The sequence below is a fragment of the Cetorhinus maximus genome, chromosome 32 (assembly GCF_964194155.1).
Source record: "Cetorhinus maximus chromosome 32, sCetMax3.hap1.1, whole genome shotgun sequence".
NCBI lineage: Eukaryota > Metazoa > Chordata > Chondrichthyes > Lamniformes > Cetorhinidae > Cetorhinus > Cetorhinus maximus.
Window position 1 is genome coordinate 17,275,505 of NC_135910.1, and position 13,125 is coordinate 17,288,629.

Below are 13,125 nucleotides of genomic sequence, written 5' to 3' on the forward strand. Positions count from 1 at the left end.
GTTGTCCTATGATGAGAGGCTGAGTAAATTGGGCTTAGATTCTCTGGAGTTTAGAAGAATGAGAGGCAATCTCGTAGAAACCCTGTAAAATTCTGAAGGGGATTGACAGGGTAGAGATTGTTTCTGTTGTTGAGGTAATCTAAAACACGGTGGGCTCAGGATAAGGGGTCTGAGCTGAGAAGCTACTTCACTCAAAGGGTTGTAAATCTTTGGAATTCTCTACCCCAGAGAGTTGTGGATGCTCCAATGTTGAATATATTTAAGGCTGGGATATACAGGTTTTTGATGTCTCGAATTAAGGGATATGAAGAGCAGCGTGAAAAAGATGCTTAAATGCAAGATCAGCCATGATATTTAATTGTGGAGCAGGCTCGATGGGCCGTGTGGTGTACTCCTATTTCTTGCTCTTTCAAGAGAGGGACATGTTTATGCAGAAGTGCCAGGAGGTACAGCTATTTTATAATGTCAGAGTTGAGCTGTTGCAGTTCAGTGACCACTTGAAGTAATATATAATTTTGTGTATATCCTTGACTTATTTGTGCCTTGACGCCAGTGTACTGATCATCAGTTCACTGGGTCACTTGTTTGTCATGGGGTCAGAGGGGTGGGGGAGGAACAGAGTTTTAATCTTCAGTGAATAGGGAGAATGAAATATTGATTGCAGGACAGATCATTGTGTGCCAAACGTGGGAAGGAACTAAAAGATGTTTTGATGTGATGTATAACCTGATAATTGAGAAAAGAAAAAGCTTACATTTATACAGCATTTAATGACAAATGGATGTTTCAAAAGTGCTTTACAGCCACTGAAGTACTTTTGAAGTGTAGTTGTTATCATTAAGGGATTACATATGGCATGCTGGGTCCTTGGGTTAATTTTTTTTCCAGAATTATAATGCGACAGGTTAACTGTAGTAGCACCTGATTCCCCAATGCTGCTGTTCTCTTTTCTCCCCTTTGGCCCTCCCCCCGACCTCTGTAAAGCTGCCATTTATTTAATTTAGCCATTTGAGAATATGGTTTTTGCTCTAGAGTATTGCTGTAATTATGATTGTGTTGTAAACTCCAAATGCCTGCTTGTGGATAATGTTGCACAGTTACTCTTGGGAATTGTCCACTCCCAGAGTGTTGCGCCGTCATCGAATATAGTCAAGTCTGAGAGTGATAGATATTTGATCCCTCGGAATCTAGGGGTATGGGGAGCAGACAGGAAGTGGAGTTGAGGCAGAAGATTAGCCATGATCATATTAATGAAGCAGGCTTGAGACTGAATAGTCTACTCCTATTCCTAGTTATATTAAGCTGCATAATGTGCATATGATGACAGATGTGAAAAACATGCAGTATTCCTTGAGAATATAAAATGTATGCTTTTGCATTCTAGCACAACAAATAGTGTCTTGTTGTGACCAGTATTTATATTAGATTAAACATTCCTTAGAGGGAAACAAAAGAATAATACTGTTAACTGATTTGTCTCCGATTATGGATGGTTCACTCAGGATTTTGTGTACTTATAACAAGACAACTTTATAGCAAATAGGTTGTAATGAAGCTGTGTTACATTTTATTCAGTTAATGATAATCAGTAGCTATTTCTTTTTTTATTCATTCGCGGGATATGGGTGTTACTGGCAAGGCAAGCATTTATTGCCCAGTCTTCATTGCCTCTAACGTGGTGGTCTTCCACTATTTTGCTGCATATTGGGGTGCTGAATTTTACACTGTCCATGAACTTAAATCTACGTATTACTGTCGAATGCACAGTTCTAACTCCTCCCAAACTTGTACGCACAAGTCCGTTGATATTTTTGAAGCCCTGTGACTGCTACGAGTGATAGAATGACTAGCTTATCTTAATGACTGCGTATTTACCCCATGTGAACAAAATTGAATGTTCAAAGCTAAAAATGTTTTTTTAAGCATAGACCCTAGAAATCGCAGTTAAGCTTACTTTCCAAAAGATGTAGTTAAATCAGAACAGTATGTGTTGATTTGCCCCCCACCCCCCCAATCTGCATAATTTTAGCAAAATATCTCCCATTCTTCCACTGGTCTTTCAAGTGGTTCATTGGGATCCACCATGTCAATCTTGTCTTGGTTTAGTTTAAGAGCTAAACTTGGAGCAAAATGGTGTGTGAAATGTGCAGAGCACTAATTTACAGCATTTTCAAATTACCTCAGACATGAACTGTATAGGTCAGAACATGTTGAAAATGCTTGAGCAGTTGGGACAGAAGTGAGCAACCTGGGCGTGTTCCTTCACTACTGAAGTTTGTGTTTGGCTCCTATCAGTCAGTATATTTACAGGGGGGGCGGGGGTACAACCACGAACCCAAATTTCTTCTGGGAGATCTGTTGGGCTTAAATTATATGGATCCATTAAATGCAATTTTAAAGCAGAATTGTTTTTGCCGTACCCAGTGTTCCAATAGTCTCACCAGAAGCCCTACTGAGATGCTGCAGACTCGGAGTTATGCATGCAAAACACAATTTGCAGTTCCAGAACTGGTGGGTTATGAGAATGCAAAGTGGAATGCAGAAAATATTGGTTTTCAGCTGCACATTCAATGTTGCAGTGTAGCTGGAACTGTCCCATGGTGCTGAGAATAGTGCCTCGTATTACTAGCAGGCATCTAGTGGGACTGCAGCCATTTCTGATCAGTGTCTTAAACTTTTAGCAGCTGTTTCTGAAGTGTGGCTTTTAACGTTTCGAATGGCCAAATTTTATAATCTTTTGATTTTCATCTTTTTTTTGAGTATTCCTGATGAAATTTAGAAACTTCAAAAGTTTAAAGTTTTAAAAGTTTACAGCACAGGAGAAACCAACCCATTCTGTGTTGGCTCCCTTAGTGTTAATCCCTTTTGAGAAACACAATTTTCTTTGCTTGGCCTTTGTTTTTTTTTTGGTCAATTAAAACCTAATTGTAATCTGATTTGATTTTTGGATATCTGCGGGAGGAATAGTATGTTAAACTTCTTACAAATAATGTAGAAGACATCTTCAATATTAGCAAGAAATGTTTAATTGATTTAAAAAGTCCTGGAATAGTAAGAGAATACTGGAAATTCTTAACATGTCAGGCAGAATCTGTGGCGGGAGCAAGAGTTCAGATTTCAGGTTGATGACCTTTCATCAGAACTAGACTTCATTTGCAGCGTTAATGTTTTTACACACCTGCCATATTAATTCCATGATGTGATGAATTTTTAAAAATGTACTTCAGTGATTATAGACAATACTGAGCCTTTGAACTTGAGGGAGTTCTACTCTGCTTAATGTCCTTCAGAGAGAATGTCACTTAGTTTCAACTTCTCAGATGACGATAAGTTGTGCAAATTGTAATGTATAAAATGTTAAAATCAATTTCTCTTAGGTTTAATATATTTTACTTAGTAAAATTGGCCTTGTAGAACTGAGTGAAAATCTGGAGGACCAACTCTGAATTGTTTAATTAACCCTCGCTATCATGTTTGTTAATGTGATACTTGAACTAGCTTATACTTTAGTTGAACAGCAATGTGGTAAATGATGACGACAAAGATAAAGTTGCAGTGTTGGAATTGTACTTAACACCAACCTTAATGAACAGGCTTAATATTCATTGAGAGAATATATGCTAACTTATTAAAATCCTAAACATGTTTGAGGTACTGTCCTTTTACCTCTTAAGACCTGGGATTCTGCAAGGTCTGATTGGATGGCTCCTCCAGCTCCTGAGTTCTAAGGAAAATAGACTGAGCCCAGATGCAAGGTGGCATTTATACCTGACTTGCGTTCATCGTGCTGGCTGCAGTTGCAATACATTGAAAATATTACACTCAGTAGGAAAGAAATCCTTTTCCTGAAATTTCAAAATGGTAAAGCTTCAGATGCAGAAGCTGCATTTACCAATTGTTCATAATGTAATTCTTTGGCACCGTTTTGCAGCTGAAAGATGTTTCAGGTTCATGGTTTCATTTGCATTTTCTTTTTTGTTTAAAAATGTTTTTCATTTGTCCTTTGTCTAACGTGACATTTTTATTTTCCTTCTCCCTGTCTGCATGCTTTGTGCACGGTGCATGCTGTGCTGCATCACCAACTACACCAACGCCGTCCTCTTCCCCATGTTTCCTACTCCTCACCAACCTCCACTGTGTGTACACATCATTTACCTGCATGCTCCGATCTCTGCACCATGACTTCGTGTAGGACCATACCGGGAAACTGGGACCAGAAGAGTTTAAAGCCTGCCTTATCAGCTTGGGCTACGATGTTGGAAATGACCAGCAGGTATTGATGATTTGAATGCAATAAAAGTCAGTAAATATCTAACTATGTTTTTTTTCTCCATTTCTCTCCTGGATTCTGTGTTCTGACCTATTCCCTTATTCCTTGTTGAATTACCCTAACCTTTTATTTTTTTCCTTTTTCTCTCCTCCCATCTTTGGGTTTGGTTCTGTACTTGTCTTGTCTGACCTGTAAAACCCTTGTTTATGGTACTGTGCCATCTTGTGTGCGTGTTTTTTTTTCTCTTGCTTACTCCTGTTGGAGTAGAAGCGAACGGGGCTGATGGACGCTGATGATTTTCGAGCTCTCCTTATCTCTACGGGCTACAGTCTGGTACGGTTCCTCTTCCCTTCTCCACATCTTCACCCAGAAATACCAGGGGTTTGACCTGTAAGCGTTCGTATTTTAGTAAATTTTTATTTTGTAGAAATAGACTTTCTTTCATTAAAAAAAAAACAAATTTATAAAGCTGCTATGTCTACTACTTAAGTAGATTTTCTGCAGTGTTGGCATGTACTGGGTATTAATTTGTAACTTTAAGTGACCAGAGAGAGTTTAATGCAGTGCAACAGTAAACCAATAGCATTTGTTAGGAAACGTGACATTTTTATTTAAAAACAAAAAGCCACTAGTTGCACAATTTTTTTCAAGTGTCCTAATTTTGTTCCTATGACCTGTTGTCTAACACGCTTGGATTTTCTACTTATGCACTTGACCAGCCTACAGTTTTCTACTCCGTTAAAATGATTCGAGGCTGGTGTGTGAACAGGCAGATAACCCAGCCAGTTTCTCGTTTGAAAATTCCTGGTCTTTTTTAAAATACCTGAATAGTTCTGAGATTACGTTGTTTCTTGAGGCATTAGAACCTCCTTTGCCTTCAACAAACAAAAGCTCAAATCCATCATAAGAGGTGTTGGGGCAGTCCAGTAGCTTCTATGCCAGATTTCTTTTTGCACCTGCCCCAGCCTTGAAAGAACTGTTCTCTGGTTGCTTAATTACAATAGTCAGCATTTTTAGAAAAAACAAGGGATAGGATAAAGTGAGTAATCATGGGTGTATCCTTGAATTTGAATTTTGTCTAATTTAAATGTTTTATTGAGTGGAGAATAGAAAGAAACTTTAATAATATGGGTTCTCTAATGACCTGAGAGAGAGCAGGCACGCTGATATTGCGGCTTGTGGACTAGAGATGTGCCGACATCAATCTCTAATCTCTGCCAAGTCAGCTGATTTCAGCCAGAACCTCTCTTGAAGTGGTATAATTGACTTCCCTTCTTCCAGACTAGTTGGGGGGGGAAAGGTGCCAGAATTCCTGCTTGCTATTGCTCTTGTTGGAAATTACTTGCAAGGTGTTAAGTGAGTACAGGTTGACTGAGATTGTCAATTAAAATAGCTTTCCTGACCCTTCAGCTGAGGAGGATTTTGACAAAAATGGGAGAAATGGAATATTCTTGTCACTTGACAGTTGGGTAATTTATCCAGCACTGTTTGCTCTCCTTAACTCTTGGCATGACTTCTGGTCAAAATGAACTGCAAGCTTGGAACTCCCTACATCAAATGGTGAGGGGCATGCTGCTGGTTCCCTCATTGGAGTTTCACACCTTGTCAGCCAGCCTCAGCTACAATGTTGACATGCTGTGGAATAACCTTTGGCCTGTATCCTAGCTGCAGGTGTCCAAGTGTAAGGATGTGGCAATAGATTGGAAAAGATGATTGTAAACTAGTTTATTCTTGCCTCTTAAGACAGAGACTTGAGACAAGATTAGGAGTTCATATTTTTACTCTGTAATTCCCAGGGCGAAGCAGAGTTTGCACGTATAATGAGTGTTGTTGCACCCAACAACACTGATGAAGTGTCATTCCAAGCCTTTATTGACTTCATGTCACGAGAGACAACAGACACTGATACAGCTGAACAAGTCATGGCCTCCTTCAAGATTCTGGCAGGAGACAAGGTAAGAAATTACAGGAAGATGTGAACACTGATCTAGAACATAATTCTCTTCATAAATCCGGTTTGGAGTTCTTGATCAACATTTGTATTCCTACTATTGAATGACTTTCTGCAGCTTTGAATTGTAAAATATAACATCTGTGAAGGTTTCTACAGACGATCTGAAAGTAACAATCAACAGCACAATATACCTAACATTTTTTTCCCCAAGTCCTTCACAGGTTTTTGAAATAACACACTAGTCTTTCGTAAAGGCAGGTTCTACTGTCAGTCGCATGATTTGAGCTAGTCTCCGTGTCAGTGAATCATTGCATTGGTGATTTATTAGCTGTTGCCTTAGAGACCAGATGCAATCTGTAAGTGGAGTAAAAGCCCTTGCGTTTGGTTAAAGATATTTGTGGGGCATGTCTGAGCCTGTTGTCAGATGTCTTGTTCATCCCATTGGAACACACTTGATTGGTTCACAGCAAAACGAGTAGCTGAACCATAAAGACCAGGCAGGCCTGTGTTCAGTTAGTTGATCTTGGCTCAGGTGGTGGTTATACAAAGGCTATATCAGTCCTTGGCAACCCAGAGTTAGGGATTGGAAAGTTGGCTGAGCTCCCTACTCACCCTGCAATTGTTACCAGAAATCCACATTTTATGGATTTGCCTTGATGCTTTGGTAGTTGATGCCCATCAGTTTTTGGTGTGTATTGCTGAAAAGAGACAAGTCGAAGCTTTTAGTCTTGCACTCATCGGGACAAGACGAAAAGCTTCAACATGTTCATTTTTTTTCAGCAATACTCAAGTTCTGTACTATCAAACTACTATTTGAATGTTTGATATGGAAGTTTGTATGTAAATAATGGCTGAGATACAGAGGATGATCAACACAGGTGCAATAATTTAATTGAAATAATAAGCTCCCCTAAAAGACATGAGGACATGAATTGGTAAGAAAAGCTGTTAGAAAAAAATCTATTGTGGCATACTTTAACTCAAAATAATCTTGAATTCGTAATTTAATGCAAATGGCTGCTTCTGGGCTGGATGAATAGTGTTTGATATTTAGATAGTAGTAGTATTTTTACGAAGTTATTTAAGTTCACATGTATGAAGCCTAGCAATAGAAGTAATTCACCCTGCACCCTGACATGGCCACTAGTCTGCTAGCTTCCATTCTTTTTGACAGAATCACTGGGTGGAGTGCTAGTGTTGGGGTTTGACTTGTCTAAACATCACAAGCACCTCAACACTTTTTTTTATACTGATCAAAGTTTGTTGGAGGATGGGGGAGGAAGAGACTGAGGCGAGTACAGCTGCAAAAAGATTTTTTATAGGAATCTTGAAACTAAAATGTAACTTAAAAATTTACTGTCTTCCCAGCCAAATAAAACTGCTTGCTGCATTGCATAGTATAATTAGTTCCATTCTCTCAATACTCTCAGCTTTAAAAATTATCTCTGCTGAAATTGCCTTTCACTAATTTCTCTACAGACCCTCGAGTTCCCCTTTCCTAGATTGTGGAGCTGAGTTCCTCCTAACTGGCAAAAATTTCTGAAAATAATCTGGGAATAACAACACCCACCACCACCAATTGCAATTCTATTTGGTGTCATTTTGAAACCAAGTTTAATTCCTCTTCAATGGCTAGTGTAGTTATTATGGTACTAAGTCAGAAAGTCTGAGTTCAAAACCAACCATGACACAATCATGAAATCGAATTCAGTAAATCCGGTAATTCGTGGCCTGACACCAGGAATAAGTGGCAATGAAAGTTCTATTATAGAAACCCAAACTAGTTCAGCGATGTCCTTTGGGAAAGGGAACCTGCTGCCCTTATCCAGTTCAGCCTACATGTGACTTAAGTCCCACCCTGTGGTCAACTCTTATACGCTGAAGTAACCTGGCAAGCCCCTCATTTGTAATCACCAGGGATGGGCAGTAAATGCAGCTTTGCCAGTATCATCTATATCCTGACTACTTTTTTTTTAAATGCTTAAGATAAAGCTGAATTCTTAGTTTAGTAATTTCTGCAGCAAAAGTGACCAAGCTTCAATACAGGTATTTTGGAAGGGAAAAAGGAGATGCCAGATCCTGTTTTCTGAAGATTCATGGTTATGACATTTTATGGGAGGAAATGGATTTTGTAGAGTTTTAACAGGGGTGCAGTAATTGAGACCTAGGGTGTATGTACATAAATCTTTTTGAAGTACAAGTTGAGAAGCTTGTTTTTATATAAATAAGAAGTTAGGCCTCAACTGGAGTATTGTTCAGTTTTAGACACCACGCTTTTAACAAGGCTGTCAAGGCCTTGGAGAGTCCACAGAAGAAATTTGATAGAATGATACCAGGGTTGAGGTATTTCAATTATGTGGAGAGACTGGAGAAGCTGGGATTATTCTCCTTGGAACAGAATGTTAAGAGGAGATTTGTTGAAAGTGTTCATATCATAAACAACTTTGATAGAGTAAATAAGGAGAAAGCTTTCAGTGGCTGAAGTGTTGGTAACCAGATGGACACACATTTAAGGTGATTGGCAAAGACACCAGAAGTGACAATACGAAAGATTTTAAGCGAGTTGTTACCACCTGTAGTACACTACCTGAGGCTGTTGGAAGCAGATTCAGTATTAACTTTTAAATGGGAGTTGGGTAAATACCTGAAAGGAAAATGTACAGGACTGTTGGGGAATGGGGCTAATGGATAGTTTAACCAAAGAACTGACATTGGCTGAATGGCTGCCTTCTGTATCACTGTAATGGTCTCCCAAAATTATTTGCAAGTGGTGATCAATTCAAAAACTGAGAATCTTGGTTGGGAAACCTTTTAAATGAGGTTTCATTACTCTTATTTCTTAAACCCAAAGATTTTCTGTTCAATTCTCCCACCCAATAACTTCAGTAAGCTATCTCCCTAGTTAATGTCATAGCATTTAACTATTGTGTTACCTTGCTAAGCAACATAGTTAGGGTACTGGATTGGCAATCTAGAGGCAAGAGTTCAGATTTCACCATGCCAAGTTGTAAATGTTGAATTTAATAAATCTGGCCATTTGTGGGCTGGCACTAGGAATGAAAATAGCTGTAATCAAAACCCATCAAGTTTATGTCCTGCTTATGTCTCCAATCCCAGACAACATGGATGACTCTTTAATGCTTCCTGATAAAGTCTAGCAAGCCACTCCGTTGTAAAATTTAAAATGCTTAGAAGGCGGGTCACAAACCAGGGGTGGGCAATAATGTGGCTTTGATCACACTTCGAACAAATTTAAACAAAAGTGTCCTGACAGCAGTATAGCTTGAATCTTTTTTTTCCCTGGTTGGGGTTTCAAAATCTAATGAGCATTTGGTGACTTTTTGTTCTCTTTTCAGAGTTACATCACAGCAGAGGAGCTGCGACGTGAGCTTCCCCCTGATCAAGCTGAATACTGTATTGCCCGGATGGCTCCATATAGAGGACCTGACACAGTGCCTGGTGCTCTGGATTACATGTCCTTCTCCACAGCTTTGTATGGTGAAAGTGACCTGTAATCTGATCATCTTTCTACAGCCAGCCCACTTTTATTCCCCCCCCCCACCCCTTTCTCGCACACGCGCTCTCCCCACCACCGCCTAAAATCAGTGCTATATACAGCATATTGGAGTTAGCACATACATCTGAGGAACCTTTACCGTACATTCCATTGTGTTCTTATATTATGACTTTCAGTCTTAAATCTATGCAAATATTTCCATTTTCCATTTCTATATTGGGTGGTAATTCTGCAAACTTTTTTTCTCTGCGAACTGTTACAAACATTTGGGGCATATCAACTGTTGTTCATAAGTGCCACAGGAACTGTGAGAATCAGTCTGGGAATTTGGAGGTTTTGATTTTAAATTCTAAAAATTCCATAGGAAACTGGGTCCTTTGTATTTTTCCAAGTGTACTCGATACTGTAAAACTAAATATTTTTGTACTATAAATATTTAGTATTCCTGCTGTTTTCACTTTCCCCCACAAATCTAGAAGTGTGATAAAGATGAGCTGCTTTGATGAATGAATTGTTTTTTTTTTTGCAGCTACTACTATATATATTAAAAATTTGCACCGGATGGACCATGTATGAATAGCACAAAAATGTATTTTATCATTACGATACTTAGCTTTACAGTGCGGCATATACTTGATTCCCCCAACTAATAGTTTCTTTAAAGGGGGTTGGGTTATCTGGCAATGTTTTTACTGAAAATCATGGCTGATCTAGTTTGCAATTTTTTTTTCTTAATTCAGTGTACCAGCATGGCCCATACTATCCTCACTGTGTACAAAATGAGTTAAGCCATTGGAAAACACATGCTCAGATGGCTCAGAAGACACTCACTGAAGAGGCAGCCCTTACTCTTTTTAAAAAAAAAAATGGCTGGTGGTGGGTTTAAAGGCAGTAATGTAGTTGAGAGGCTTGGATGGCATTCTAAATGAACCATGAGGGTGAAGTGGTTTCGGAGAGTCATCAGAACTCCAAGGATGAGTTACTGCTGCAATATAGTTGCCAGTTATTTATTATATATAAGCTTATTAAAGTTTGATTTCATTTGCTGTTAAGTGGCTCGAGTACAGATGAGGCATAACCAAAATCTGAGGTGGGACCAGAGGCACTGGTACTACAGTAATTATTTTTTCAGGAGGGAATGAAGAGGAGAGTAAATCATCCGTGGTATTATATAATAGGGTTTCTCCTTTTTAACCTGAAGCACCAGTGAAACCATTTGTGTCAGAATTGTGCAGTCCCCCCACTGGGAAATCCAAATCACTACCATAAATTGTTGGAAGAGCTAAACCATGAAAAAGCAAGGGTGATGGGTGTAGAATTGCCCAAATCCAGACTGAATCCAATAAGTCTTTTTTCCCCAGATCCATGAAATACATTGGATTGTCTACAGTGAACAAGAGTCGTGCGCACCTCAGGGTAGGGAGTGAATTTGGAATCAGAAATGGGGCATACTCTGCCTATCAGAGTCAAATCATTGAGTCGGCTGTTAATTAAGGAATCAGAGGGGTTTAAATGAACTTGTGCAGTTCCAAATGCGCGTCCTAAAATGTTAATCATGTGGTTCTAAAGCAAAACCAGGAAGTATTTGAAGCTTAACGGGGGAGTATGGTGACTATCGGTTCCACTTAAGTTTCTGTACATTGGGCACCTGACAAAATTTAAACTTTGTCATCAGGAGAAATTTGCCACCTGTTTTCCACCCCCCAAAAACACATTTTGATAGTTCAGTTGAGCTCAAAATAGCACATTTATTTGAGGTAGAGAAAAGATATTTATCTCTTCATATTTAATCTTTTTTTTTCTTGTACATACTGCAGTGACCATTAATTTGAATGAAAAGACTGCCTTTTTTAAAAAAAAAAACAAAGCTGGGCATTTTCTGTGAAGGTACTGTTTTTGCAGGAACAAGTCCCTGGTTGAAAAAAAAACGGGTGCTGTTGTGGGTTTTGTTTTAATTCTTTTTGATTCTCCTTGCTCCTGGGAACTACTCCACATTGAATTATTGCTGTGAGACACAGGCTGGCCTTGAGTTAGAGTAATAGCTGCAGTATTTTTGTTTTGGTGGTGATGGAGGGCTTTTTCTATTTACATTAACATGGGGACTTATTATACAGTATATAAAGATATATCATCTGAAACACTTTCATGGACTGTAATTACTGCTTGATTTTAAGAGGAAATAAATTGAACATTCTGAAGAACATTCCAATGGACAAATGAAATTTTGTGGAATATTAGTGAAGAGGCTTCTCTGAACATATTCTCTCTCCCCTGCTGTTATAGCCTATATTACCATGTTTCTGAGGTGCGATAAGTGAGGGCTGCCTTTCTACATTTGATTTAAGGGTGTTTTCACTTGGTCTCTGCTACCTTAGCCCTGTTTGATGAAATAAATCATCAATATTTTTGAGAAAAAAAAGGTGCTGGACTCTTATTTCGAAACTGTTAGTCTTTGACTGGCTTCCTTTGTGTGTACGTGCACTATACTCCATTTCACACTTTACAAAGCCTGCTCCTGGACCATTCAACTATTCACTGTGGCTCAGTTGAACTTTATGATTTGTTCACTCAAATTCTGGAGCCAACACAGCCCATTGATTATTTTTTTGTATTTATTGTACATTGCAGCTTGTCATTCAGATCTGCTCATAAAGCAGTATTTTCACTCTGAAATAACTAATGCAGAATTCTGGCTCTGTGGTAGAAAATTGAGCTTATGCATGGTAAGTGCTACCATCACTTGCATATCATGTGAGGAATGCTCCAGCATACCAAGTTACTAGTTGTAAACAGTAACAAGTTCTTGTATTTTAAAAAGTAATGTTTATCGTGAAGAATCCTTATCTGTTGCTGCTCTCAATCTGCAGCACCTTTTATATCTGGTACACCCATTTAGTTCTGAGATTGAGCATACAACTCTCCCTGGCATCCAGATTCAGTAGCCATGCACCCTACACATAAGGAATATTGTTACAGGGGTTTAGCCCTTTGAACCTGCTCTACCATTCAATAAGATCAACTGAGATGTTTTTTATTTGAAAAATAAAATAAACCTCGGCATATATGTATATGACCTTAAGAATTTTTTTTTTTACATGGGTTATTGTAAAGGCTGGCTTGGTAAACTTGAATTTTACGAAACAAAGCAAACCAATGCACAATTGCATAATTTCTAGTTCTAGTGAATTAGTTTTCATGTATTAAGAATGTTCTTACGGTTAACTGGCTCTTTGCCAAATTCTCAATTGCCTAGATTGTGCACACCAATTGATACTGATATTTTGTTTTACAGAGGTTCCTACTGATTATTGCCTTTTTCTCCTTTCATGTCATGAAGAGTCCAGTGACATTGGTTTATTTCCAAGTGCAAAAAATGAGGAACCC

The 13,125-nt window shown here is 38.7% G+C and overlaps 1 protein-coding gene across 2 annotated transcripts in view; it reads left to right on the forward strand.

The window, feature by feature from the left end:
- The window catches only part of LOC144671361 (alpha-actinin-1-like), a 106,178-nt gene extending 94,018 nt beyond the window's left edge, over nt 1-12,160 (forward strand). For both annotated transcript variants that reach the window (XM_078533219.1, XM_078533220.1), the window contains exons 19-21: nt 4,193-4,273; nt 6,067-6,225; nt 9,581-12,160. In XM_078533219.1, the coding sequence (XP_078389345.1) occupies nt 4,193-4,273; nt 6,067-6,225; nt 9,581-9,739 (399 nt within the window). In that variant the 3' untranslated portion in view covers nt 9,740-12,160. The remainder of the gene's footprint in view (nt 1-4,192; nt 4,274-6,066; nt 6,226-9,580) is intronic.
- The last annotated feature ends 965 nt before the right edge of the window (nt 12,161-13,125 follow it).